We start from the raw sequence: 27,572 nt of genomic DNA on the forward strand, positions 1-27,572 counted from the left end.
TCATAATAGTATTACATATTTTGTTTACTTTTTTCAACTAAATTTATGTTCAATTAATTCAAAACACCAACTCAAAAGATACTACTTTTTTTTTTCAAAATCTTTGGGGATTAGTGGTAGGGGGCAAGGTCCCATCGGCTCCCCATGAGGAGCCGCCACCGAGTCAACCACGAGCAAATTCATTTCTAGGGCTGACAAATCAAGCAAAATGTGATACTTTTACCACTGTTTTTCATTGTATATACAGCAAAAATTGAGGGAAACATGGTTTACAAACACCTAGGGGTCACAGGCCAGAGTTAGTTTGCTCAGGCACTAATCGACCCTTTTTCTGTAGATCTGCAGGGTAAGGAGCTTGGCAGCTGCTGATATGTGATTTTAGCCTAGGAATGTTAGGGTGAGCACTTCTACACCGGTGGCAACGCAACTCCATTGGCATTAGTCTCTTCTCATCTTGAATTGTTGCTTTCCCTTGATTATTAATTTCCTCTATTACATCTACAGAATCACGGAAAAATGCAGTGGTGAAAGAGTTCCAATGCTTCTTATGCTTGAGATGTTTGGAGTCGAAATCTTGGCTAATAACGTGCAGGTGCAGTTGGCGCATCGAAGGGACCTGCAGGAGGAGATATATGCAACACACCATAGGTTCAAATGGCACATTCCACTGTCCACCAATCATTGAAGATGACAAGACACGGACCAAGACACATGGGTAGATTGATTGTAATCTGAAGCATAATAAAATGCTAGATTCTCCTATACGGATGACCATACTACTCTATTCTTAAACTTCTTCACAACTGTTAAACGATTGTCGTAAAATATTTTTGCTATAAGTATTTAGTTCTTTATCCATAAATATATTGGGGCCATGATATTATCTCTTTGTCTGCATCTACAAGATTACAACCTATATTTTCCTTTGGCCTTTCTACAACCTTTGCATCTGTCATGTATGCATCATACTGCTATTAATTGGATGCTACATTGAAGTGAATCTAATCAAATGATTCTTGTGTTTGGTAACCCACACGCTTCTGGATTCAGTCAAATCTTAGGTCTAGTGGCATATTCAACTAAGGTTGTTCTCTTCATGCTACATATGTTCCACTTGCCCGAGTTCAGGAAACACTATGATTACCAACATGCGATATCCAAGACAATTTCAATCATGTATTGAGTTGTATCTCCATTTATCAGACCTAAAAACTATGTGAACAAAAACAAAATCAGGAGAAGGGTGTTTAGCATACCGAATGATAACCTAGGCGGAAAACCAATGATGCATCTTCACCTACAAACTTATCAACCCATCTCAAACCCACTTCGTGCATTGTCATTAACAAGGGAAGGTGCTCTTTGCGTGCATCCGCCAAGGTATCAAGACCTTTAATTCTTGCCAACACCAAAAGATGCTGTTTTGCCTGCAGAAGGAAGAAAAAGAATCCAACTATTCATTTGTTGAAAAATCATCATAAGAGAGACTGGAAGAAGACGGTGGGTATTTTACCTTTGGATATATATCATTTAGTACAACAACATCGTCAGATGCCTCAAGCACTTGCTTGCTATGCTTCTCGGGCTGCATGGCAATGTTATAGAGAGCCTGAAGGCACGGAGCCCACATTTTTGTCTTAGTTCCACTAATCTCATCTTCTAATTTTGAAGGCCCTGACAAAATACTTCCACTACTCCTGGGAACCTTAACTTGGGTATTTGCTATGGATAAAAACCCTTTGAACAGTGATGAGTAAGCATCCCCAAGAACTTTGCAACCATTAACATAGTCATTGTCTAGACAATTTGGTCTACGTGGGTTCATATTTGGCCCAAGAACATGTATCACATGGGTCACCCCTTCCTTAGAATACAAAGGAGAAGTTGATGGCAGAGGGACAACAAGGGCATTCCCGGGAAGAAGAGATCTAGCCTGCTCCTTGGTTGCAGCCTCCAGGGCAGGACCAGCAGCATTGAAAATTGCGGCATTTACGCCTCCACCTCCAGGCTTCAGACGCCTGAACAAAATAATCTCTTGGTTTACATTTATAGAAAAAAAAAATATGTATAATCTGTGAGAAGTATTATGTTTCACGTTACTGGAAAGCAGGTATGATATGCATTCACACTTGACAGAAATACTTCCATAGCTATTGGATATCTGATCTAACTATTTGTGAGATCCTAAAGTAGGAAGATTAAAGATTCCATTTCAGACAGAATAAACTTGCCGGAAGGTTTTTTATGGTCCAAAATCAAGTTAGACAAATTGTTTCATACCTTGATTTCAGACATTGGTATGCTCATAGTTAACATCATCAAGGTAGACAGAATGAACTTCCACAACATTATAGTTAAAACCGGTGACTGATCTTTCCTCATAGATATTATTAATTCTGGAGGATAAGCTCTACAGCATTAGTGCACATGGTGTTCTATATCAGCGAACCCGAAGGACGCAGAAAGATGAAAAATAACTACCAGCAAAGTTCCTCTGCCTAAAAGTTACTATTGTACTTGTTCACTTAGCTACCAGATATTAGAAAAGTATGTTATATATACAAAAGGCTTACCAGTTGGCAGCATTAGCTATTACATTGCAGCACAAACCTCCCTTTGTATAAAGTTGACATATATCTCCTATAAATGTAAAGAACCTTTTGGAGTCGATCTTCTTTTCTGCTGCTTTAGCCCTAACCAAAGACAAAATCTTTGATCTCTCAGTCAAGTCCACTAAAACAAGCCTGGCATTACCGAGCTTATCCATGAATTCCTCTACTTTCCCAACAATAACATCAGATGCCTTCTCAAGGTCAAATTGGAAATCTGCTGTAGAAATAGATGGAAATGCCAGAGTTGGAATATCAGATTCATCCTGACTAATAGAACCTGGCGCCATGTCTTCACTGACCTTTATCTTCTGACTAGCCATGCCTGACGATGATGAAACAGTTTCTTGTGTTTTGCCGCATGGACCCTTATCCTCAGTAAGTTGAGAAGGGACAGAATCCCGAGTATTAGTTTCATGGGGTCGTTTTAAGAACCTCATTATACCAAGTTGAGTTTTGGCATTGGGATCCTTCTGACCAAAACAGCCATGTGGAAGAGTGTCCAAAGGACCGACTGCTGTGTAGGTTTTAATAGCAGCATCAACATCAGTCTCGTTCCGGCAAAAAGTGATCCGAGAAAACCCTTCACTCAGCTTAGGCAATTCTTTGTTTTGCAGCATTCTATTCACAACTGCTGCAGCTTTTCCACCTTGCAGATTTCCCTCATGCCCAGTGCGTTTGACTATAGGGGATACAGAAAGCTTGGCGGGGAGATCAAGCACAACAGCATGCACTTCCACTTCTGGACCACCAAGATTTACAAAATCAACCCGCTGCTCTTTATCTAAGTTGCATCTATCAATAAATACACTCTTGCCCTCTTTCAATGAAGCGGCTGCACTCTTTAAGCACTGTGGCTTTGTCCCACTTTTTCCATTATTAATAGTATCCTGCAAGCGTAAATAAATCAATCTTTTCTTTAACATTTAAAACACCTCACTTGCTAGCAGCTCCAATTCATTGTTCTTAAAATAGAAGGATCAAGAGTCAAAACATCACATAAATTTCCACTCAAAACACCGGATTTCCATTAACGAGAGAAAGAGAGAAACCTGGCAGACGCGAACCCAGGGACGTGAAGAGGCCAGCATTACGTTCTCGCAAAAAGTGGACTTGCCGCTTCCTGGTGCGCCCACCAAAATCGCCACGATTGGCTTCCCCTTTGCCTTTCCTTCTTCATCTTTTTCAAAGAAGAGAAGGGCGCACACACGGAGAAGTTTAGTAACGAGTACGATGATACAACCTGAGAATAGGATCGAATCATAGGACCAGGAAAAGGGGAATACCTACCTTTGGGTTTACAGGCGCCATCGATGTCCATTTCCATTGTTGTAAGTAATTTCCAAGCACTGTTCGATTATGATGGAAATGCCGAGGCTTGTCTTACAAGCTTCAAGTGCGATAGCCGATCGGCATAGTATCTATGGGTAGAAGGTAAGTACATTTTATAGCTATGATTTAAGAACCCCTCCCGGTCTCTGTTCGGTTACCGGGAAATGGACCTCTTTCCGCGTCAAGGCCCAAGGGGGAAGCCTTTCTAAGGGAACAAAATCCTTATTTATTTATAATTCTCCTATGTTGGTTTAATTGTTTATATTTAAGGTTACTCTCCTTCCAACAACATCATCTCGAGAAGATGATTTTGTATAGATAAAATTTAAAACGAAATTATGTTTAAGAATCTAATTTGGAATTTGCTACTCGAAATTTAGTTTGAATTTGATGGAATACCATATGATCTATAAACTCAAAACTCGTTTTGAAATAAAATTGAACTCATTTACACAAGCTAATTTATTTTTGGGTAAATTAATAGTTTAATTAAAAATATAAAAAATTCATTTATTGATAAATTAATTTAAGAATGCTGAGAAAAAAATAAAAAAAAAAGTTAAAATTTTAAACTTATGAAAAAAATACTTTTTGACCAACTTTCTAAAAACATAATTTATTTAAGAATACTTTTATCTCAAACTAAGCCTAAATTTAAAAATAACTTGATCCAATTCTTAAAGATACTTAAACTCAATTCATTTGAGCTCGAGCTAAACTATAAATTAGATCTCGAACTTGAAATGATCCAATGAGATCCATGTTTCATTTCCACCTTTCTCATGTATCCATTTTTTTTCTTTAGCAAACCTGGCAGCTCCCTTAGTCCCCTATCTATAGAAAATTCAGAGCATTTACACACAGCTTCCCCCTTCTATAAGAAAAAGAATCGAGGTTGGGAACAACAATGAAAGCCGCAATGGGAAACTTGACCATGGAATCAAAATTTACAGAGTAGGAAACAACCCTAATTTTTGAGATGCCAATAAAGAGTCTTTGGTAGATTATTAACTTAATTGTAAGGTGCCCATGCAAACATACTGACATTGAAATTTAAAGGAATGCATCTTTGTTGCATGAAATTCGTTGGTAATTAGCATACCATTTACTGCCACTGCTGCTGCTTTCTGTATTTCTGATTCATCTGTTTCAGTCTCCCAATCATCTTAACATTTTAGCTCTCGCTAGTTTACCCACGAAAACAAGTCGATTTACTAGGGTTCTTTTTACTATATTGGAGACTAGCAGAGAAATTTTTTTATTATATTGGAGACTAGAAGAGAAATTCAAATTAAAATCCAATCTTAAAATCTGCTGCTTTTTGCAATTCACTGTTCTCAACAATGATACATGATCCCACAGTCGGATTAGCACCAACTTGAAAGACAATAGAAACCCAAGACAAAAAAGAAGCTTAAAACTGAAATAAAAATGGCAGATAACTAAGTGGACCCTAAAAGTACACCGATATTAGCTAAGACATTGTGAAACCTCGTATAACAGAGGGGCTGATGGTTCTGTCTACTTGGATCTCTGTCTCATCTTTCGGCGCTTCCTCTTCAGTCTTCTCATGCGCTTCTTCTTCCACTGTTACATATCATGTAAGATGCCATAAATGAAACATCATTCAAAGATCTATTGTATAAATAAGAACAAATTAAGACAAAAAGGAAAACAGCATTACCTTGGCTCTCATGGTGATAGGATAAAAGGAAACTTGATGCCGCTTTCTCGGTTATTCGTTGAACCCTAGCCGGATGCAGAGGCGGCAATCAATTGCTGGCAAGGATTTCTACCATCTACACCATTTATATATATAACTTATAAAGCCCTAGCAGGAAGAGATACCGACCCGATCCAGAGTCAACAATATTGGATTACTTGAACTTGGGCCAACGATTAGAAAATAATTTATTTCCAAATGATAAAGGTTTCCCTGAAAGAGAAAGGAATAGGTTTAGAAGAACATATATTGCTCCAAATTGTTATTTACTAATTAAAAATATTTTTTATTTAAATTTAATTTTTAAATTATATTAAATAAATAGTGAATTTGGGTTAAGGGTCGAAACGAATTTGATAAAAAAGAGTGGTAAAGCTCATTAGCTCTGTTTGTTTCAGTGGAGGCTAATCAAATGCAGGTGAAATTTAATTCCAGCAGGGCAGCTCAATGGTTTTGCATATGATTTGCCATGATATATACAGTATGGATGGCAATCGGTCGGGTAGTACGCATATAAGGGGGAGCTATAACAATTTTTTTAGGGGTTAATGAAATTTTAATATTTTATAGTCTATATTTTTATAATTTTTAAAAGATTAAATCTAATTTTTATCATTTTAAAGGAGTCAAACTGTAATTTTATCTTTACTAATTTAAATTAAAAAAATTAAAGGTCTAAATAACAATTTTGTATTTTAGGGGGATCGGAGCCCCTACCAACCCCCTATGGATATTGTTATATTAATTACCTTTTCATAATTGGATGTACAATCTTGAAATTTATTATCACTTCCATAAATATTGGATGCATTACTATTTATTTTTATTTTTTTCAATAGTTTTATAGTCAAGTATTTAAACATAATTCTGCAAAAGATATGTAGTGGACCAGGTAGGAGTTGATACGAGCAACCCAACCCAATTCGAGGTCCATGATGGAGATGGACTTAGTTTTTTAAAGCCCAATTACAAGATTCAAATCCAAGTTTGCCAGGAAAACATTTTCCATCTTCCTCCACTCTTACCAATTTGGTTCCTCCTTCTTTCGTTCTTCATCTGTCCCTTCCTGAATCTCAATCAACGTAAGTTTTTTATGCTTTTTATTTTCTGTATTTCATCTGTCTGTTGAAGAATCTTCTTCTTCTTCTTCTTCTTCCTTTTTTATGCTTTTTTTTATGCTTTATTTAAAATCTGTTTGTTTCTGGGTTTTGCATCGTTAGCTTATTCTTTTTCTTGTTTTTATTTTGAAATTTTGGAATTCATTTAACTGTTGCAAATAATTTCGTAATCATTTTTCTTGCTTATTTTTCGAATCTCGTTTTTGTTGATCTGGTTCGAGAGGGGGAGAGGCGGGGGATTTTTGTGGAAGCTTTGTCGCTAAACTTGAGAATTAATTGATATGAGTAACGACTTTCAAGAACCCAGGTCAAAAGAAAATGATGGCTATTCGAAGGTTTCTACAGTTTTAAATCCTATTTCTTCTGAAAATTTTGTTAGTAAAATATCTCCATAGAATTCACTGCAAAGCAAGGCCAGTGAAGGCAGCATTTTGAATATTCATATTGAATATGCTTGTTTTATAAATTATATGACCATAATTTCTTTCCGTTTATCTATATTTTCAGCGTTTTATTTTACTAAGGAACTGACACAACATAGCATGTTCTGTGGCTTAATTGTAGACTGCTCAATCTACCTCTCGAAGCTAATTGTTGCTAATGAGAATATCTTAGAAAAGAAGCATGATTTTTACTCTACCAAACAAAATGAGGATTTTGCTGCTTTGGAGCAGGTAGTCACATTTTCTATTATTGGGGTGCCTGTGTCCAGGTTTCTAATAATTATTGTGTTTTATAGTTCATCTCTTGGGCAAGTTATACTACTTGTAATAACAATTTCCTTACTAACACAAATAAACATTTTTTGAAGTGTACTTTTTGATGTATTAGAAATATGCCATTATAAGTATCCATGGTTATATGTAACTCATCTGATGCAATTTGACATTCCATAATATAAGCAATTTATTACTAGTTTATGTTGTTCTATCCATAAGAACCATGATATAATGGATGAGTATATTTACATCCTTAGATCTATGTCTTGTGTTTGCCATCTTGTCTTTTGGTGTGCATGAGTTAGATCCAGGCTTTGTTTGGTTTGGATATAAGAGGCAAGGCAAGGATAAAGAGACTCTTGGGCATTTTAGTGATAATGCACTGTTTGTATTTCAAGCCTAATGTCATGTTGGTTTCTTAAGATAAGCCAATACTAATTGTTGGTCAAAGAACTCGAAGAAGCTGTTGAAATGAAAACATTGTTGTATGTTCTGAAGGTCCTAAGAAGATCACACAAATAATTTGATGTAGAAAACTATAATTTTAAGTATATACATGTTAAGTTTAATTTGACTTCAAAATTTTTCTTAAGGTTGAAGATATTGATACTTGAATGTGGTGTAATATTAGTTATGCACTTGGGCAATGTTGTTGTTATCATGTGGTGTATTACTAATTATGCATTTGGATAATATTATTAATTTCTAGTATTAATTGTGGTTTGGAAGCTAATTTATAATTCTTCAATCATTGTTTTTTTGTTTTTTTATAACACAATTACAAATAATTTATTTGACTTTGGTTGTTTTCAATTTATGACTGTTAATATTCTAGCTTAATAATTGAGTATTATTACATATTTAATTTGATTTATTTAATCATTGCAATATATGTAAAAACAATTTAAAATATAAATTTATTAATATATATATAATAAACTCAAATAAACAATGAAACAGACCCTTTATAAAATATTTTTCAAGAAATCTGCCAAATAACAGAAAATATTTTACACAGATTCATCCAAACACCAGAAAAGTAAATCATTTTCTAGAAAGTATTTTCCGGAAAATATTTTACTAGCAAACAAACGGAGCCCAAAACTCAATTTATTTGTTTAAGACTTTATCACAAAATAAATTCGAGAAGAAGAATTCAAGCTTCAAAATAATGGACTTTGGAGTTCAATATGGAGCAATGATAAATTAAAAAGGCCTAATTTTATTTGTGAACTTAAAATCTCAATTCATGATAATAAGCCCATGTGGAAGATGATAACAAGTTTAGACATTACACTTCAAGGATCCTAATCAAGCCTACATGCCTAGCAATGTTATAATCAGTCGATTTGCGGTGCATTTTTGAAAGGGATCCGGGCATTTTTAGGTTAATATGTCTTAATATTGAACGAATATTTTTCTCTTAGTTTCGCAATGCACTTTGAATCACTCGATTTCGAGTTCAATAACTCAAATTATGATCGTTTTAGTGAAGACTATGTGAGTAGAAATTTTGGATGAGATTGTTATTAAAAATTATGAGTTTTAGGCTTTAATTCAAATTTAAATGATATTGCGTTCGAATTTTAGGCTTAATTTTTATTATATATGAGCCAAATATTGTATTTATTAGGTTTTATTATTTTATTATTCATTTATTCTGAATTTTAAAATATTTTTTTAAGTATTTTAAGTTGTTTAGGAGTTAGTTTAAAACTATATTTTTTTTAGATTAATTTGAGTTTTATTATAGTTGAGAGTTTTATTTGGATATAATTTACTAACCCATATAAAGATTAATAAAATTTTTAATTTTGAGAGTTAGTTTCTTTTGTACAATATTGTTTTCTTTTGATTTTTTAGATGCAATTTTCTTCTCAATAAGTCATGAGAATTCATTTTTTTATTTTTCAATCTGCCAAAGATTATTTATGGGAGGATTGATTAGAGCCCCTAATTGGGTTTATATCTCATATGGTTCAATTGAACACTTATTTATCTATACGCCATATCTATCAATTTATTCAATCCATCTAACTTTCGTTTTTTTTGTTTATCTATTGTTTTGAATTATTCTTAAGTTTCTTATTTTAGTTAATTTTTTGTTTTCTTTATTTTTCTAAATTTATTTGGTTTCTTTTTTGTAAGCCAGATCCAAATCTTTCTTTCTCGAGTCGAATAGTTTGAATACGATATTCTTCTGCTCCCGTATCAAAAGTGGGGCAAGCAATTACTATAACCGCTCTATACCCACTATCCAAAAGAGAAAAATCCATCATATCCTACCTCGCATCCACTTTTTAAACAAAAAAATTCACTCTATTCAAAACGAAATCAATTTAGAATCCATGAGATGGTTTGAGTTTTACCGTCCCTAAACTATTTTTGTTCCAAAATTTCATCAATGTGAAACAAATAAGATTGACATGAGGTTTAGAATTCAATCCCTATATTAATAACATTTTTTTTTTCTTTTTCTATTGTAGCGTAATTGTTGACTTGTATAAAAAAGGGTAAGGAGTATAAAGCAAAATCTCAGGAAATAATGGAACAGAATTATGTGTTTGTAATTAATTGTATAAGTATAATTGCATGCACTCATAAATAACTGGTTAAAGATAGCAACTTAGCGTGCATGAGGGGATGGTATGATTTGCATTAATTAATACCAATAAAGTCTTTGCTTTCATTTTTCCAAGTTAGCTGAAACTTCCAACGACCCAAAGTCTTCATGGCCATAACACTAAAGAAAAGCCGATAGAAGAAGAGTAGAGAGTCTACACAAGAGAAGTTTACAGCAAACAATAATACACAAAGAAGGCAGCTTTATCGTCGGTGAAAACTTACATTCCTGAAGGTAATTCGGAGATTACTCGATTCAAACACCAATAATAGTTCACAAAAGAAAGAAGCAGAAAAGGCAAACCAACTTCTTGTAATATGGCGTCCAAGACTGACTGCTCAAAACTCAGGCCTTTCAAGGGGAAATGAAAGATTCGTTTCGTCTGCTAAAAATTTCCAAGCTCACGTTATAACTTTATTGGGTGTGAGTTGGTGGAAATTTTATTAACGAAATGGAAAATTTTAATAGACACTTTTTTTTCTTTTTTTCTTTTTGCAATTTTATTCTCCAATCTCCATTGACTAGTCGAGCCTTCCAGCAATAAAGCTTTACAAGTTGTGCCGCATCCATTAAACATGGAAACCAGTTTTTTTCATGAGAGAAAGTCATTTCTCCTTCATTGCTTTCCCTCTGAGCTTTTTCGAGTCTACCGTTACTTCTCATCTTGATATTTCAGCAATTTCCAACTCTGCAGCTGTGCCATTGTCTTCCATTATCCTCACAAAAATGAGCATTTCACTGCTTTCATGGCTCTTCTTTTATTCATATATTGCAACTTTCTTTATCATCACTGCAGTTTTGGTTTCTGGTCAATGTCAAAGCCATCAGCAAGGCATGCTGCTCGGATTGAGGAAAAGCCTGAGTTCTTCATTGTCTGCAAAGATGGTAAAATGGGACCAAAGCAAGGATTGCTGTTCTTGGGATGGTATAACCTGTGATCAAAGTGGTCGGGTTATCATACTCGACTTGAGCAACCAATTAATTTCCGGAACAATTGATAATTCGAGTAGTCTTTTCAATCTTCAGCATCTTCGGCACCTTAATTTGACTTTTAACACACTCAACTTCAGTTTTCCTTGTAGGTTTGACAAGTTCTCAAATTTGAGCTATCTTAATTTGTCAAATGCTGGATTTACAGGGAAAGTTCCGGCTGAGTTTTCACGCTTGATTACTCTAAATTTATCTGTAAATTTATTTCTTAGAGATGGACGACCCTTGAAACTTGAGAAGCCAAACCTGAATATGCTTGTTGAAAATCTCACAAGGCTAAGATCTCTCCATCTTGATGGGGTCAAAATTTCAGCAAGAGGAAATGAGTGGTGTAAATGGTTATCCTCACTGACCAATTTGGAAGAGTTGAGCATGTCCAACTGTAACCTTTCTGGACCAATTGAAGATTCCCTTCAAAAGTTGAAGAACCTCTCAATTATTCACTTGGATAGGAACAATTTATCTGCTGTGGTTCCAGCATTCCTTGCTCATCTTCCAAATTTGACGTCATTGCGGCTCATTTCTTGCGGTTTGCATGGACAATTTCCAAGAGAGATACTCCAGGTAAGGATGCTACAGTCTCTTGATGTACTTGACAATGAGAAACTTCAAGGTTCTTTGCCTGAATTCCATCATAATGGGTCTCTTCAGAACCTAGTTCTTAGCGGAACAAAGTTTTCTGGGTCATTACCACAGTCAATAGACAAGCTTGTGAACTTGACTAGATTAGACCTTTCGCATTGCAATTTCAGCGGAGCAATTCCGAGTTCAGTCTCCAACCTGCAACAACTTGTTTACTTGGACTTGTCATTCAATAACTTTACCGGTCAAATCCCATGTTTTGATTTGTCCAAAATTCTTGCCCATGTATATCTCTCTTATAATAAACTGAGTGGCAAGATCGAGTCATTTAAGTGGGAAGACCTTCCAAACCTTACTCATATTGATTTAATCCACAATTCACTTAATGGGAATATTCCTTCCTCTCTTGTGTCACTCCCTTCACTGAAGAAGATTTGGCTTTCCAACAATCAATTTGATGGTGAGGTTACTGGTGTTCCAAAAGTGAGAGAATCCTTATTTGATACTCTTGATCTCAGTTACAACCAATTGCAAGGGCCGATACCTGTGTATGTTTTTGAACTCCGTAGACTTAGCGTTCTGGTGCTTTCTTCCAACAATTTCAGTGGCACCATACGGCCAGGAGACGACATTCGGAAGCTTGTGAATCTCATATATCTTGACCTTTCACACAACAACCTGTCTGTCATTGCAACTGGGAGTTATTCGGTCTTGTCATCCTTTCCCAAGATTATTACACTAAAGCTGGCGTCCTGCAAACTGAATGTCTTCCCTGATCTAAAGAACCAATCAAGATTAGCCTATCTGGATCTTTCACAAAACCAAATTTCAGGTGAAGTACCTAATTGGATTTGGAGTGTCAGTGATGACCTCCTGCATCTGAACCTTTCATTTAATCAGCTTGAGGGTCTACAGAAACCTTATCAAATAGTGCCCAATCTTTCAGTCATTGACCTTCGTTTTAACAGACTCACTGGTCATATCCCAACTCTGCCTCTATCTGCAACCTATCTGGATTTTTCAAGCAATAATTTTACTTCTTCTTTACCAAGTAACATTGATGACTACCTCTCCTACACTATTTTCTTTTCTGTCTCAAGCAATGGCCTTACAGGTGCCATTCCTAAATCAATATGTGAGGCTGTTAATCTGCGAGTTCTTGACTTGTCCAACAATAGTCTGAGTGGTGCCATACCATAATGTTTAATTGGACAGATGGATCTTCTAGGGGTACTGAACCTTAGGGGCAACAATCTGAGTGGCCAAATCCCTAATGCATTTTCAAGAAAGTGTTCCATAGAAACACTAGATGTCAATGGCAATGAGCTCACAGGTAAGATCCCAATATCCCTTGGTAGGTGCAGAAAGCTTGAGGTATTAAACCTTGGTAACAATCACATCAACGACACCTACCCTTGCCATTTGAAGAACATAACCAGTTTGAGGATTCTTGTTTTGTGATCAAATAAATTTCATGGGGAAATTGGTTGTCCAGCCGACAGGCGCCCCTGGCCAAAGCTTCAAATTGTGGACTTGGTCCACAATAGTTTTAATGGAAAATTACCAAACAAATTCGTAGCAAGATGGAAGGCAATGGAGGCTTATGACGATGAAGCTCAACTAAATGTTAAACACCTTCAGTTTGAGGTTCTACGATTCGCTGGAATTTATTATCCAGACGGTATTACAGTTACCAACAAAGGTCTACAGATGGAGCTGGTGAAAATCCTAACTATTTTCACCTCCATTGACCTTTCATGCAACAAATTAGAAGGGCCAATACCAGATGTGATCGGAAAATTCAAAGCACTGCATGTTCTAAACTTGTCACACAATGCTCTTAGCGGAAAAATCCCACTATCTCTAGGAAAGATGCAACAGATGGAATCCATGGACCTCTCAAGTAATAACATGAGTAGCAGTATTCCTCAACAGCTTTTAAAGCTAACTTTCCTCGCAGTCCTTAACCTCTCCCACAATCAACTGGAGGGACCCATACCAGCTGGAAAGCAATTTGCAACATCTACTAATGAGTCTTATGAAGGTAACAACGGACTATGTGGGAATCCATTGACGAAACAGTGCAAAGATGCCACTCCCAACCACGGCCAAGATTCAAATCCCAGGACTGGTAACCATATCAACTGGAATTTGATAAGTGTTGAGATAGGGTTTGTCTTTGGTCTAGGAGTTGTCATTTTACCTCTTATGTTCTGGAAGGGATGGAGGATATGGTATTTCAAGCGCATTGATCGTCTTCTTTTTAAGTGTTTCCCTAAGCTGGACCACAGAAACAGAAATCATAGAACAATAGCTCAGTGGATCCAAGGAAGGAGGCTATAGCAAAAATAAAAAGGAGCGTCGTAGGAAACAAAGCCATCATTTTTACAGTTTTAGGCAACACTCAGCTTGCTGAACATTGCTCTTGGTGTATAAGTTTGCTCTCAGATTGGAAAGATTAGTGTTTTAAAGTCCGTCTTTTTAAGCTTTCTCTTAAGATTGCTCTAGAATTGCAACGTTATGTGACTTTTAGGTTGGCGTCTTGTGCTTAGATGTTAGCTTTGGATTTTCTTTTTCAAGGTGATTTGTTTAGGTGTTGATCTTTGTTAATGTGGTTGTCACTTATGCTTTGTGCTCTCTGTTTTGTACACCTTAAATAAATATGTTATTGGCCAAGAAAAGAAAAGAAAAAAAAAACCTTGTCCAGGATAATACTCGTATGCATGAAAATAATTCAAAATACCTCCTTGAATAAGTCCTGCAATCTTTTTCAAGATTTGGGACTTTGCAGATTTTTTATTCTTCAAAATCTTATGCCAACAAATTTAACAACAAAAAACACAGGTTAACAGTTTGTGTTAAATTTTGAAATTTAAAAAATAGAAGGTATATATTCTAAAATTTTGAAAAGTACATAAACTTATTGCATATTTTAAACTCCCAAATAACATGTTTCTCTCAGCAAAAAGTAGATTCACAAAAAAGATTTTTCCTCAGCTTGAAGGAAAAAAGATGAGATGAAAGAAGGGCTAAAGAATTTAGAAAGGAAACTATTGCAAAGGTGAAGCAATTGTCCTTGAGAACATTTGTTTTACTGGTTTTACGTGCATTAATGAGAAGAAAAGCAAATCCAGGAAAGCATAGTAAGAAAGACCGCAAAATCAATAATGTTGGCATTTTCAGTGACAAAATGTCTATGGAATTAACTCAGGGTTCTGCCTAGACATGGAAAAGCCAGCAATATTCGAACCAGCCTCGTAATAGTGATATAAAAGCCAGCAATTTGCTTCAGCATGAGCATATGGTTTCCTCTAATCATCCAAGTCTTGAAGAATATATTGAAACATTTGGTGCCATGATACTTCAAATCTAATTCAACACCAAAAGGCTTGCTTTCATATCAAGAGTTTTAAACCTCTTCTTCCTTCATACTGTAAAATGAATAGGGAATTGTATGTGGTTTTGTTTACCTTGCAATATGCAGACTAATAGAGTCAAACACAAGTCTAGGTTGACCATTAATTCTCAGAAGGGAAGGGATTTGCCGGAAGACTATGGAACTTTACCAACAAGCTGCTGCTGAAACTTATCGGTCTGCTTGTATTCCGCTTGCTGGCATAATCCCATCAAATTAATATTTATAATGGAATTAGTAATTCCAATTAGTCTATGGTTGAATTTTGCGTAACCATATTTAATATTTAAGATAAGAAAGTCAGCAATGGAGCTGTTGTTTATAATGGTATTTCCCCAAGGCAGAAGCTGTCTTAAAATAGAGAGCAAATGGGTCCAAGAATGAAAAAGACCTGTTTGAATGCAAATACCTGGAAAAGCTTCATTTCTCCCTCTCTTTAATGTTCAAAGTTCAAACATTCCCATGTCTTATTCTTACATGTAATTTTATTTCAATTTCCATTGGCCCGCTTTATTTGACAATTAAATTTATTTTTATTACCTTAATGTAAGTACCCAAATTTACTCGGGCCCAACAAGCCCAAATCAGACAAAAAAACAAAATAAAATTAAACTGTCCAGTTTAAAATTATACACTCAAAACCAAACTAAATCAACTAAACCCCAAACAAACACAAACAACCATCAGCCTACTATTACAAACCCAACTAAACCTAGCTCAAATGACACTAAACCCTAGCCCAAACCCATAACAAAAAAAAAATTTCAAACCCTAGGTGCGCCGCACCTAGGTCTTCTTCCCTAACCGTCAGCCATCTCCCCTAGCTTCAACCACTCTAACTGCTCTGCCACCAACCACCCTGTAAAGAAGAAAGAACACACAAGATCAGTAACAAAAAAGGAAGGAAAAACAGTGTTTGTAAATTGGCTATAAAGCCATGGAAACCGAAATGTAAAGGGATTTTTTTTCTTTTTTTGTAATATTCGAGCATCATTTGAATACTAAAACCAATAAAGCAATCAAAGAAGAAAGGAAGTTCAAGAGCAAGCTGAGGTCTTTTATATATATATATATTAAAGTTATATATTTATATATATCAAAAAGAGGATAAAAAAAAGAAAGAAAAGCTTACCTTTTAAAAAAAAGGGGGCGATTTTTCGATTTTTGACCCCGGTGCGGTGGCTGACGACGGCGGTCCGGTGGCAGGCGCGGCTGTCTGGTGACCGGACCCATGGCCAGAATAAGAGCTGAGAGAGGGGGGGGGAGAGAGCTTTTCAGTTTTTTTTCATTTTTGAATGGTGGAATGATTTTTTTTTTGTAAAAAACTTGACTTATATAGGGGATCAAAATGGCGTCGTTTTGGCCTAAGCTCATAAGCCTTAAAACGACGTCGTTTTGACTTGATCCGACCCGACCCGACCCGCCTCAGGATCCGCATGTATTTTAAATGGAAGGGTTATTTTCGCTTTTGGCCCTCCCGCTTTTTCATGGTTTTGCGATCAAGTCTTTTTTAAAATTTTAATTTTGGGCTTTTAATTTATTTTGTTTCCAATTTAGTCCCCCTTGAAGCTGTACGTTTTTGAGGGAAGAGATTATTTCCCTTTTGGTCCCTCTTTATTATTCGCGCGTTCAAATTGGTCTATTTTCTTTTATTTATTTCTGATATTGCCCCAAAATCTTGTTTTAATGTTCAAATTAGTTCCTTTTTTATTATTATTTTTGCTATGTTATTATTAAATTAACAAATTTAATATATTATTACCATTATTATTATATTTCCAAATATTTTCTTATTCAAATACTATTGTTATTTATCTAATTTTATTTATCTATTTACATTTCAATTATTATTATATTTCTATGTGTTACATTTCTATTTACATTTAAGTATTAATATCGTTATTTTTTTATTTGTTATTTATTATAAATTTATTATTATTATCCTGCTTATTATTATTACTATTATATTTATTATTATTAGTATCAATTATTATTATTATACTATTAAACTGGTTTAGTCAATATTTAATATTTATTTGTTTGTTTATTTATTTATTTATTATTATTTTTTATAGATTGGTTTTATTTTTATTTTCACCCTTATTATTATCATTATATTTCTTTTATATTTGTTCACTTTAAAATTTCTATATACATTTATTTGGTCGTACCATATATTTTTATATATATATCCTTTTATGTATATATAATGTTAAAATTTTAGCTTTTTATTTATTTCACTATTATATTACTATTATTAATATCATCGTCATTATGATTAATATTATTATTGTTCAAATCACTTCGCACCATGTTTATTCATTTATGTAATATTAGGTCTTTGACTTCGATATTTTCTTATTTATTATTTTATTTATGATTTATTTATTTTGTTCTTATCCTTCTTATTGTCATTCATATCGATGCATGTATTATTTTGTTACGTATATTAACGTGATTTATTTTTACATTTTACTATAAATTCAGGTCGCATTAATTGTTACCTGATTTCGTAAAAAATGAAAATTTTCAACAATAAGGCAATATTTTGAATTTAGGAAATTCGAGAAAATCGTACTCTAACTTTTGGGGTTTCGATTTTTTCTCGTTGAACCTAAATAACCAAATATCCCTTTAAATTTCAAAATATATGAATTTTAAATAATAAAGGTAATATTCTGTGTTTGGAGATTTTAGAGATCGTGCCCTAACGTGTTGGGTTTCGATTTTTTTCGTTTGACCCAAATGATCGAATAACTTTTTGAAATTAAAACGCATGAATTTTGAAAATCAAAGGACAAGCTTATTCTCGATATTTTAAAATGTTGTGTCCTAACTTACTGGATGTGACATTTTATTACTTCGAGACAAGAAGGTCTTTAACATCCGTTTCGATTTACGCAAGTAAATTCTTCGTAAAGACTCAACATTAAAAAAGAGAGGATCGTATTTTTAATTCTTTTCGAGTTTTTAAATTTCGACATTAAGATTTTAATTTATCAATTAGGTACCAATTTTGGGCGTTACGAGGGTGCTAATCCTTCCTCGTACGTAACCGACTCCCGAACCCGTTTTCTCAAATTTCGTAGACCAAAATCGTTGTTTTAGTAAATCGAAGTATTTTATTCAAATGACTAAATTTTTAGGTGATCCGATCACACCTAAGTAAAAATTATTGGTGGCGACTCCTATTTTCGTTTTCGTTTTTAAAACCAAAGTCGACTCCGTTTTCAAAAAAAATGGTTTCGACACTTAAAATATGTAAAAGTTTAATAATGTGACACAATCTCAAAGTGTCAAGTTAAATCCAAGTTAATGAATTAAAATGGACTTATTTATTAAATTTTAAATACAAAAGTGATCGGGAAAAAAACAAATATTAAAGTGGACCTAATTAGTAAGGTTAGATAAAACAATTATTTGATTTATGTTTGAAAATTTCATCATGTAAAACAGTTAAGAGTTTGAATGTTTAACCCACAAAGCCAAGAAACAGTTAAAAAAGTACAAAGAAAATTAATTGAGGGACAGCTTAATTTCATGCACTCATAACTGGTTCCGAACTGAAGCTTGGCGTGAATATGGGGATGGTATGATTTGCATTCATTAATTCCAATCAAGTCTTTGGTTTGATTTTTCCAAGTTAGCTGAAACTTCCAACATAACAGCTTTGAGCCAACGTCTTCATGAAAATAACACTACTGAAAATCTAATAGAAAAACATGTCTTATGCAGAAGAAAAGTCCACAACTAACAATAATATACACAAAGAACGTAGCTTTATCATTAACGAAATCTTACATTCAGATATTACTCGATTCAAACACCAATAGTTCGCAAAGAAAGAAGCAAAACAAGCAAAGCAACTTCCTGTAAGATGGACGTTAAAGATTGGCCGGTCACTACTCACTAGTCAGGCCTTTCAGGGGAAAAGAGAGATTTGATTGATCTGCTCAAAATTGTCTTCCATTGTCCTCACACAAATGAGGACTTCAGCACTGGTTTCATGGCTCTTCTTCTATTCAAATGTTGCAACTGTTTTCCGCATTAAGTTTTTTCAGTTTCTGGTCAATGTCAAAGCGATCAGCAAGAGTTGCTGCTCGGATTGAAAAATAGCCTCAATTCTTCATCATCTGAGAAGTTGGTGAAGTGGGATCAATACACGGATTGCTGTTCTTGGGACGGTATAACCTGCGATGCAGATGGTCAGGTTATTGGACTTGACTTGAGCAACCAATCGACTTCTGGAGCAATTGATGAGTCAAATAGTCTTTTCCATCTTCTTCATCTTCAGCAACTTAATTTGGATTATAACAGTTTCAAATCCACGTTTCCTTCAGGGTTTGAAAATTTAGCAAATTTGAGGTATCTTAATTTGTCAAATGCAGGCTTCACTGGGCAAATTCTGGTTGAGATTTCATACATGACAAAGTTGGTTATTCTTGATTTGTCAAAATCATGGCTTCGTGATATTGGATCACTGAAACTCAAGAAGCCAAATTTAGTGATGCTTGTCCAGAACCTCACACGGCTACAGAATCTCTATCTTGAAGGAATAAATATAGCAGCAGACAGAAATAAGTAGAGCCAGGCTTTATCATCTTCACTGCCTGATCTGCAAGTGTTGAGCATGAGCGGCTATCATCTTTCAGGACCTATTAATCCTTCCCTTGCCAAGCTTAAGTCTCTCTCAATTATTCGTTTAGACATCAACAATTTGTTTGGTCCATTCCCAAAATTCTTTGCAGAATTTCAAAATTTGACTTCCTTGCATCTTGGTGGGAATAACTTGAGTGGAAGTGCACCAAAAGAAATCCTACAGGCACCGAAGTTACAGTCTCTTGATTCGACTTTCAACAAATTGCTCCAAGGTTCTTTTCTACGGTTTCCTCTAAATGCATCTCTTCAGTCACTGCTAGTTGGTGACACAAATTTTGGGGGGCAGTTACCAGAATCTATCCGCAACCTCGGGCAATTGACAAGAATAGAGTTGACGAATTGCAAGTTCAACGGGCCACTACCTAAAACACTAGAGAAACTTACACAGCTAGTCTATCTGGATTTTTCCTCCAATAATTTCTCTGGTCCAGTTCCATCATTCACAACGTCAAAAGCCCTTACATACCTAAACCTTGCTGGAAATCAGTTAAATGGCTCTATTCTTTCCACGAATTGGTCAAGCCTTTTGAATCTTGTAAGCCTTGACTTAACACGAAACTCTTTCAGTGGAACTGTGTCAAGATCACACGAGTAAAAGAATCCAACTCATAATTTTTTTCATACTCATTATTGTGAAAATACATGCATTTAATAGAGATAGATGTTAACTAACTTGACAGTTGATAACAACCTTAGCTAACTAACTAACTACTGACTTCTTATCTCTAACATGCCCCGAGCTTGTTCCTTCCTCTGCCATCACTAGCACTCCACTGGTTGACACTCGAAGTTGACTTCGAAACTTGTTGAAAAAATTTGCTGCTAACGGTTTAGTCAGTATGTCTGCAACCTGTTCCTGACTTGGTACACAACCCACCTGAAAAAAGACCTTGAGCAACTTTCTCCCTTACAAAGAAGAGATCCAATTCAACGTGTTTAAATTTTGAGTGCAACACTGGATTTCCTGCTACTGCCACAGTTGCTGAACTATCACACCACACAAGAGCTTTGCCGCGAAGAGAAACTCCTAGTTCAGTTAACAATGACTGGATCCATATCATCTCAGCAATAACATGGGCAAGGCTTCTGTATTCAGCCTCAGCAGTCGATCGGGAGACGACCTGTTGCTTTCTGGAGCTCCAGGAGATTGGACTCCCTCCAAGAAAGACGCAGTAACCGGATGTGGACCGGCGATCATTAATGTCAGACCCCCAGCTGGCATCAGAAAATCTTTCAAGTAAAAGCTTCGAGTTCTTTGTAAAATGTAACCCATGATCCAAGGTCCCATGCAAATAACGCAAGATTCTCTTGACTGCTTTGAAGTGCATATCCAAAGGGTTGTGCATAAACTGGCACACTTTGTTAACCACAAAAGCAATATCAGGTTTGGTAATAACCACGTACTGCAACGCCCTAACAATGCTCCTGTACAAAGAAGCATTTTCAACAGGTTGGCCTTCAGTGGCTGACAATTGGCATGTCGTGATCATAGGCATAGGTCTAGCTTTAGACCCCTCCATAGAAGCCCCTCGCAACAGATCCAGTATATACTTTCGTTGGTTAAGAAAAATACCAGTGGTGGTGTACTGAACTTCGATACCAAGAAAGTAGTTAAGTTGGCCAAGATCTTTCAAAAAAAATTGATCATCAAGCTTCTGTACAAACTGATCTATAGCTTGATTGTTGTTTCTAGTAACTATAATATCGTCGAAATAGACTAAAACATACATGAGCTGGGAACCCAATTTAGAAACAAATAGAGAAGTGTCAGCTTTAGAGGCAACAAACCCTGTATCAACTAAGAACTCCTTGAGCTTATGAAACCAAGCCCGAGGGGCTTGCTTGAGGCCATATAGTGCTTTCCTTAAACGACACACCAGCGGTTGACCATTGTCCCCAAGTTGCTCAAACCCTGGTAGCTACACCATATATATTTCTTCCTGTAAATCACCATTCAGGAAGGTATTGTTGATGTCGACCTGATGAAGAGACCACCCCATTGAAACCGCAAGAGCTAGCACCACACGAACCGTTGTTGGCTTGACAATAGGCCTAAAAGTGTCCCGAATGTCAACACCAGCTTCTTGGAGATAACCCTTGACCACTAACCGACCTTTGTACCGAGCGACAGACCCATCAGCATTTCATTTAATCTTAAAGATCCACTTACAACCCACTGCTTTCCTGCCAGCAGGTAGAGGCACAAGATCCCAAGTGTAGTTCGTAAGTAGAGCAGTGTACTCAGTGTGAGCAGCTGCTGTCCAGGCAGGGCTTTGAAATGCTTCAACGATGGAAGTAGGCTCATGAGCAGTAAGAACTGAAGTGAATAATCGTAGCTTAAAAATCCCACTTTTGGACCTAGTTTGCATCGGATGTGTATTAGTACGAGGCTGAACGTGCCCAGTAGAAGAGGAAGAGCAAGGTTCAGAGGTAGGCGAGCAAGGGTGACTAGAAGCAGATGTTGTACTGGAGAGTCCACTCAAGACTGTGATTGACCAATACCAAGGCTAGAAGCAGATTGTTGGACAAAAGAGTCCACTCGAGTCTGTGGTTGAGCAACACCGTCCGCATGTGCTGAATGTGCTGAGAGACCATGTTCCTCAGGGGTCGAGAGAGCAAGATCCTCATGTATCGAAGGACCATGTTCCAAAGACGAGGAACTTGGAGGCATTAAATAAGAACCTTGAATCACCACGGGAAAGGGAGACCGATGAGGAACCCCTCGAGCTGACTGTTCAGAGGAGAATGTAGTTTGATAGGGAAAAAGAGCCTCATAAACACCCGACCATGCTTGTCAAGACACTGATACCCTTTATGGTTGGGTCCAAAGCCAAGAAAAGTACAGAGACTGGACCGAAATTGTAGTTTGTTGGGATGATAAGGCCTCAACTAGGGGTAACAGGCACAGCAAAAAACTTTAACATGAGAGTAGGGCGGTTTGACTTTGTATAGCATTTCATAGGGACTTCGCTGCTGTAGAATAGGTGTTGGTAATCTATTTATCAGGTGAACAGCATGCGCAAAAGCATACGACCAAAATTTCAGAGGTAAACCTGCTTGAGCAAGAAGAGTCAGTCCCATGTTAACGATCTGACGATGCTTCCGTTTAACAGCCCCATTTTGCTCAGAAGTGTGAGGGCAAGTGACCCTATGTTGAATGCCAAAACGGGCAAGTTCCCTAGATAACGAACGATATTCTCCTCCCCAGTCAGATTGAAACATTTTAATGAAACCACCAAATTGAACTTGGACCATCTGTTTGAACTGTAGAAAACACTGAAACACATCTGCCTTTGACCGCAGAAAATAAACCCAGGTGTATCGACTGTACATATCTACAAAGGCAACATAGTAGACAAAACTATTTGATTGAACATGAGAAGGACCCCAAACATCGAATTCTACTAATTCAAAAGGTGTTGAGTACACTGTGCTAAAAACTTTAAAAGACAGCCTATGGGCTTTGCCAAACTGATAAGCTGAGCAAACATTCAGCATATTTTTTCTACTAAACGGAATATTACAGTCTCGCAAAATAACCCCAAGCACATTGGGATAGGGGTGCCCAAGTCTTTTGTGCCATAGATCAGTAGAAGAGAAAACTCGAGCTGCACCCAAGAACGTCGAGGTGGGTTGTGAAGGCACACCAGATGAGGAAGGAGACTAGTTGGACACGTCGAACCTGTAAAGACCATCACGCATGTGGCTGACTAGGAGTGTTTTCTTTGTCTTTATATCCTTCACATAACACAAGAACAGGTGAAATTCAAAATACACCACATTATCTCTGGCAAACTGACAAACAGAAAGTAAATTTTTACAAACAGTAGGAACATGGAGAACATTTTGAAGCCGTAGTAGCCTAGAACCAGCCAATAGACTGGCAGATCTTATATTAACAATAGAGATAGGATCACCATTTCCCATGGACACATGACTCGTACCTGCATAGGGAGCAACATTCGTAAGAGTTGTTATATCTGGTGTGATATGGTTTGTAGCTCCAGAATCAGGATACCATCCTTGATCAGAATCTAGAGGAAATGAAGGTTGAGAAGAAGGCTACCAACAGGAGTTACATTTACGAGAACAAGATCGTGTAGAGGAGCCATCCTGATCTTGAAACTGATGGCAATTAACAGACACTTGCTGGTTGGAGTCGACCCCTGAAAAGGTCTCACCGAAACGATGATAACAGGTCTGAACTAAGTGACCGATCTTGCCACAGAGTTGACACTGAGGCTTAGAGCGAGACCAGCCACGACTACTCACACGGACCTTGCCACGAGACCAACCACGACCATGACCCCGATGACCAGGCTTATACTCCTGCTGGTAGTGATTTGAAGTCCCAGTATGTGTTGAATTTCCATCAGCGGCTTGTTTGAGATGAGAAGCCAGATTTGCTTGGAACGGTGTCTCTGTTAGAAGAGCTAGTTGTCGTGACTCGCAGTCAATTAACATATCAGTTAAGAGTTCAAGTGATACTGGTGTCGCCGAGAGAAAAATTCGAATAGAATCATATTCCATCAAGAGGCCAGCTAAAATTATACTGACCTATTCTTGTTCAGATATCGGACTGCCAGCAGCAATCAGGCTATCACACAACATTTTCACCTTGGCCAAGTAGTCTTTTACTGAAAGATTTGCCTTCTTGACAGAATACAAGGCATGACGCATACTAGAAATTTTAACAGTAGACTTCACATCAAAACGTCGTTCAATGGCTGTCCAAACTTCAAAACTGGTCTTGGCCATCGTGAGATGTACCAAGATTTCATCAGTTATAGTAGAAAGCAACCAAGAGGCTAGAAATTTTTCTTGCTTTTTATAGAGAAGAAACAACGGATTAGGAACAGACTGTCCATCAGGTCCAAGAATAAGAGGAGAGGGAACATAAATGGTACCAAGAACATATCCTTCAAGCTCATACCCCTCAAGAATGAGTAAAATTTTATGTTTCCACAGCAAGTAGTTTTGTTCACTAAGCTTGACTGTATCATGTTTCGAGAAATATTGAACATTCGACTAAGATTGAGAAGTCTGACCTTATGAAGCAGTATTCGACGAGTGATGAGATGTGGCACTGGAATATAGGGTTTCAGTCTCCATGAATAAAGCAATAAAACGCAGTTAGGAGAAAAAAAAAGATTATGCTAAGAACTCATTGGCTCTTGATACCATGTCAAGATCACATGAGTAAAAGAATCCAACTCATAATTCTTTTCATACTCATTACTGTGAAAATACATGCATTTAATAGAGATAGATGTTAACTAACTTGACAGTTGATAACAACCTTAGCTAACTAACTAACTACTGACTTCTTATCTCTAACAAACTGTCCCACCAACTCTGTTTTAGAGTCAATCCTTGAGAGAAATCTACCTTCCACAAAATCAGTTTATTGGTGGATTCAGTGAGGTCAAAGGTGAGTTTTCTTCACTACTTGAAGTCATTGATCTAAGCCAAAATAGGTTACAATGGTCATTTCTAATGTTTTTATTTGAAATCCAAGGTCTCCACGAGCTGTCACTTTCTTGTAACAAGTTTAGTGGCTTAATACCACGGAGTGTATTTCACAAACTGAAGAATCGTACTGTTCTTGACCTTTGATATAATAACCTGCATTTTGACTCAAGTTTTATTAATCTTTCGTTGCCTCCTTTCCTCCCCAACTTGGCCATATTGAAGTTGGCATCTTGCAACTTGACTAAATTCTCAGATTTCTTGAAAAACCTATCCATTTTAGACCACTTAGACCTTTCAAACAACAGGATTCATGGGAAAATACCGAGTTGGATTTGGAAAACTTAATACCTTAGTTACCTAAATCTTTCTTTGAACTTCCTTGTAGAATTTGAAAGACCTTCGTACATAACTTCACCTCTAGCTGTAATTGACCTTCATGGCAATCAGCTTCAGGGGAAAAAACCAATTTTTCCACCAAAAGTTGTTTATCTGGATTACTCAAGCAACAATTTCAGCTCAGTTTTACCACATGAGATTGGTGAATTTCTACAGCTTGCTTGTTTCTTCTCTCTCTCAAGAAACAACTTTCACGGGAGTATCCCTAAGTCCATATGTCAAGGTTCATCTCTTCTAGTACTTGATCTGTCTAATAATTCCTTGAGCGGGTCAGTTCCTGAATGCCTGATTCAAATGAGTGTGTCTCTTGGAGTACTGAATCTGAAGCGAAACAATCTCAGCAGCAATATTCCCGACACATTTCCAGAAAACTGTGTGTTACAAACTCCAGATCTGAATCGAAACCGACAGGGCGAAAAGGTTCCAAAATCTTTGGTTAAGCGCAGAATGTAGGAGTATTAGACCTTGGGAACAATCAAATTGATGACACATTTCATTGTCATTTGAAGAGTACATCGAGGTTGCGTGTTCTGGTTTTGAGATCCAACAAATTTAAAAGAGACGTTAATTGTCGAGAGAACATCACCTGGCTTATGCTTCAGATTATTGATTTGGCTTCTAACTCTTTTGGTGGTAAGCTACCACATGGATTGTTGATGACCTGGAATGCTATGATGACAGAAAAAGATGAACCTTATTCAGAAATCCTCCACTTCCAATTCCTAAAACTCAGTGAACTCTCTTTTCTGGATTCAATGACAGTTACCATGAAAGGTCTAGAGTTGGAGCTGGTGAAAATCCTAACCATCTTCACCTCCATTGACTTTTCTTCCAACAAATTTGAAGGGCCTATACCCGAAGCTATAGGGGATTTCAGAGTATTATACTTGCTTAACTTCTCAAATAATGCTCTCACGTGCACAATCCCGTCATTTTTAGGAAACTTGCTGAAGCTAGAGGCCTTAGACCTTTCAAGCAACCACCTAATTGGGCAAATTCCTCTGCAGCTAGCAAACTTAAATTTCTTATCATTCCTCAATCTCTCCAACAATGAATTGATAGGAAAGATCCCATTAGGTACTCAAATTCAGTCATTTCCAGAAGCTTCGTTTGAAAACAATGCAAGATTATGCGGACTTCCTTTGAAGGCACTATGTGAATCCCCTGCAGTTACAAAAGTCGACCCTTCAAATCCCAGGACTGGTAACCATATCAATTGGAATTTGATAAGTGTTGAGATAGGATTTGTCTTTGGTCTAAGAGCTGGCATTGTTCCTCTTATGTTTTGGAAGTGATGGAGGATATGGTATTCCAAGCGTATTGATCGTGTTCTTTTCAAGTTTTTCCCTAAGCTGGACCACAGAAACAGAAATCATAGGACAATAGCTCACTGGATCCAAGGAAGAAGGCTATAGTAATAATAAAGAGCATCGAAGGATGTGGGTTTGGACAGATAAGAAGCGGCTTCACCCAACTGGCTGAAACCCTTGTATGACTGCACCATGCACTACATAAGAAGGTTCATCAGAATCAGTACACTTGTATGCATGAAAATAAATAGGAAAACTCTCCCTAATTGTTCCTGTAGCTGTTGTGTTTTGATTCCTCGTAATCTTTAGATGTACTTCAGTCTTGTTTGTAACCATTTACCTCTTTAAATAGAAGTATCTATCAATGAAATCAGATATAAGATCAGCTAATATGAAACTTGTTTTATAAGTTCCCTTGGCTCTCATGGTGATAAGTTGATAGAAAACTTGATGCCTCCCTTCTCTTTGGATACTCGATGAACCCTAGCCGAGTGCAGAGGCGGAGGTCGCTTCATTAAATGGCCGGTAAAGATTTAACCGTCTACACCGTTATATGACCCGACCTAGATTTCAACAGTGATGGATTAATTGGACTTGGGTCGAAATTTACAACGATACTTTCCA

General features: G+C 36.5%; 7 protein-coding genes and 2 long non-coding RNA genes across 13 annotated transcripts; 6 read left to right on the forward strand and 3 right to left on the reverse strand.

Moving 5' to 3' along the window:
• Positions 1 to 199: 199 nt before the first annotated feature.
• On the reverse strand, positions 200 to 4,114 carry LOC107899563 (transcription factor bHLH140). Of its 2 annotated transcripts, none has more exons than XM_016825317.2 (6): positions 3,900 to 4,114; positions 3,662 to 3,789; positions 2,574 to 3,499; positions 1,514 to 2,018; positions 1,257 to 1,427; positions 200 to 616 (listed from the first exon to the last, which is right to left on the reverse strand). In XM_016825317.2, exons 1-6 carry the CDS (start codon positions 3,934 to 3,936, stop codon positions 287 to 289), a joined length of 2,097 nt encoding a protein of 698 aa, XP_016680806.2. In that variant the 5' UTR covers positions 3,937 to 4,114; the 3' UTR covers positions 200 to 286. The 2 variants fall into 2 exon arrangements, with proteins under 2 accessions (XP_016680806.2, XP_016680807.2); XM_016825318.2 differs by having other exon boundaries at positions 3,896 to 4,043.
• A 1,118-nt stretch (positions 4,115 to 5,232) lies between these two features.
• On the reverse strand, positions 5,233 to 6,076 carry LOC121228170 (uncharacterized). The gene is made up of 2 exons (XR_005925700.1): positions 5,626 to 6,076; positions 5,233 to 5,528 (listed from the first exon to the last, which is right to left on the reverse strand). It is a non-coding gene; the product is annotated as an uncharacterized lncRNA (long non-coding RNA).
• Positions 6,077 to 6,576: 500 nt separating this feature from the next.
• LOC121228171 (uncharacterized) lies at positions 6,577 to 7,697 on the forward strand. 2 transcript variants are annotated; one of them, XR_005925702.1, is made up of 3 exons: positions 6,644 to 6,746; positions 7,004 to 7,117; positions 7,347 to 7,697. It is a non-coding gene; the product is annotated as an uncharacterized lncRNA (long non-coding RNA). The 2 variants fall into 2 exon arrangements; XR_005925701.1 differs by having other exon boundaries at positions 6,577 to 7,117.
• Positions 7,698 to 10,718: 3,021 nt separating this feature from the next.
• On the forward strand, positions 10,719 to 12,896 carry LOC121228087 (receptor-like protein 7). Its single transcript, XM_041111224.1, has one exon. The coding sequence runs from the start codon at positions 10,719 to 10,721 to the stop codon at positions 12,894 to 12,896; it is 2,178 nt and encodes a 725-aa protein (XP_040967158.1).
• Positions 12,897 to 12,911: 15 nt separating this feature from the next.
• On the forward strand, positions 12,912 to 14,039 carry LOC121228088 (putative receptor like protein 25). Its single transcript, XM_041111225.1, has 2 exons — positions 12,912 to 13,029; positions 13,192 to 14,039. Exons 1-2 carry the CDS (start codon positions 12,912 to 12,914, stop codon positions 14,037 to 14,039), a joined length of 966 nt encoding a protein of 321 aa, XP_040967159.1.
• Positions 14,040 to 18,833: 4,794 nt separating this feature from the next.
• On the forward strand, positions 18,834 to 19,696 carry LOC121228089 (receptor-like protein 7). Its single transcript, XM_041111226.1, has 2 exons — positions 18,834 to 18,885; positions 19,173 to 19,696. Exons 1-2 carry the CDS (start codon positions 18,834 to 18,836, stop codon positions 19,694 to 19,696), a joined length of 576 nt encoding a protein of 191 aa, XP_040967160.1.
• On the reverse strand, positions 18,874 to 27,552 carry LOC121228169 (uncharacterized mitochondrial protein AtMg00810-like). 3 transcript variants are annotated; one of them, XM_041111422.1, is made up of 3 exons: positions 24,819 to 27,552; positions 23,715 to 24,514; positions 18,874 to 23,508 (listed from the first exon to the last, which is right to left on the reverse strand). In XM_041111422.1, exon 3 carries the CDS (start codon positions 21,498 to 21,500, stop codon positions 20,601 to 20,603), a length of 900 nt encoding a protein of 299 aa, XP_040967356.1. In that variant the 5' UTR covers positions 21,501 to 23,508; positions 23,715 to 24,514; positions 24,819 to 27,552; the 3' UTR covers positions 18,874 to 20,600. The 3 variants fall into 3 exon arrangements, with proteins under 3 accessions (XP_040967356.1, XP_040967355.1, XP_040967354.1); XM_041111420.1 differs by having other exon boundaries at positions 20,370 to 23,508; positions 23,715 to 27,145; positions 27,289 to 27,552; XM_041111421.1 differs by having other exon boundaries at positions 23,715 to 27,552.
• LOC121228090 (receptor-like protein 53) lies at positions 19,742 to 20,365 on the forward strand. The gene has a single exon (XM_041111227.1). The coding sequence runs from the start codon at positions 19,742 to 19,744 to the stop codon at positions 20,363 to 20,365; it is 624 nt and encodes a 207-aa protein (XP_040967161.1).
• LOC121228091 (receptor like protein 27-like) lies at positions 25,021 to 26,933 on the forward strand. Its single transcript, XM_041111228.1, has 4 exons — positions 25,021 to 25,041; positions 25,135 to 25,201; positions 25,628 to 26,058; positions 26,148 to 26,933. The coding sequence occupies exons 1-4, from the start codon at positions 25,021 to 25,023 to the stop codon at positions 26,931 to 26,933; spliced, it is 1,305 nt and encodes a 434-aa protein (XP_040967162.1).
• Positions 27,553 to 27,572: the final 20 nt, after the last annotated feature.

The sequence above is a fragment of the Gossypium hirsutum genome, chromosome A04 (assembly GCF_007990345.1).
Source record: "Gossypium hirsutum isolate 1008001.06 chromosome A04, Gossypium_hirsutum_v2.1, whole genome shotgun sequence".
NCBI classification, from domain to species: domain Eukaryota; kingdom Viridiplantae; phylum Streptophyta; class Magnoliopsida; order Malvales; family Malvaceae; genus Gossypium; species Gossypium hirsutum.

What these genes read in the sequence shown, in the direction of transcription:
- LOC107899563 (XM_016825317.2), bottom strand. Translation starts at nt 3,936, where the DNA reads ATGGAAATGGACATCGATGGCGCCTGTAAACCCAAAG. An exon ending in TAAATGATATATATCCAAAG is followed by an intron (nt 1,428 to 1,513) that starts GTAAAATACCCA and finishes TTCCTTCTGCAG; the next exon opens with GCAAAACAGCATCTTTTGGT. An exon ending in TCCGCCTAGGTTATCATTCG is followed by an intron (nt 617 to 1,256) that starts GTATGCTAAACA and finishes CTCCTCCTGCAG; the next exon opens with GTCCCTTCGATGCGCCAACT.
- LOC121228087 (XM_041111224.1), top strand. Translation starts at nt 10,719, where the DNA reads ATGAGAGAAAGTCATTTCTCCTTCATTGCTTTCCCTCTGAGCTTTTTC.
- LOC121228088 (XM_041111225.1), top strand. Translation starts at nt 12,912, where the DNA reads ATGGATCTTCTAGGGGTACTGAACCTTAGGGGCAACAATCTGAGTGGC. An exon ending in CAATGGCAATGAGCTCACAG is followed by an intron (nt 13,030 to 13,191) that starts GTAAGATCCCAA and finishes TTGGTTGTCCAG; the next exon opens with CCGACAGGCGCCCCTGGCCA.
- LOC121228089 (XM_041111226.1), top strand. Translation starts at nt 18,834, where the DNA reads ATGTCTTATGCAGAAGAAAAGTCCACAACTAACAATAATATACACAAA. An exon ending in CAATAATATACACAAAGAAC is followed by an intron (nt 18,886 to 19,172) that starts GTAGCTTTATCA and finishes AAGTTTTTTCAG; the next exon opens with TTTCTGGTCAATGTCAAAGC.
- LOC121228090 (XM_041111227.1), top strand. Translation starts at nt 19,742, where the DNA reads ATGAGCGGCTATCATCTTTCAGGACCTATTAATCCTTCCCTTGCCAAG.
- LOC121228169 (XM_041111422.1), bottom strand. Translation starts at nt 21,500, where the DNA reads ATGTATGTTTTAGTCTATTTCGACGATATTATAGTTACTAGAAACAAC.
- LOC121228091 (XM_041111228.1), top strand. Translation starts at nt 25,021, where the DNA reads ATGCATTTAATAGAGATAGAT. An exon ending in TGCATTTAATAGAGATAGAT is followed by an intron (nt 25,042 to 25,134) that starts GTTAACTAACTT and finishes ACTCTGTTTTAG; the next exon opens with AGTCAATCCTTGAGAGAAAT. An exon ending in TGGATTCAGTGAGGTCAAAG is followed by an intron (nt 25,202 to 25,627) that starts GTGAGTTTTCTT and finishes ACTTCCTTGTAG; the next exon opens with AATTTGAAAGACCTTCGTAC.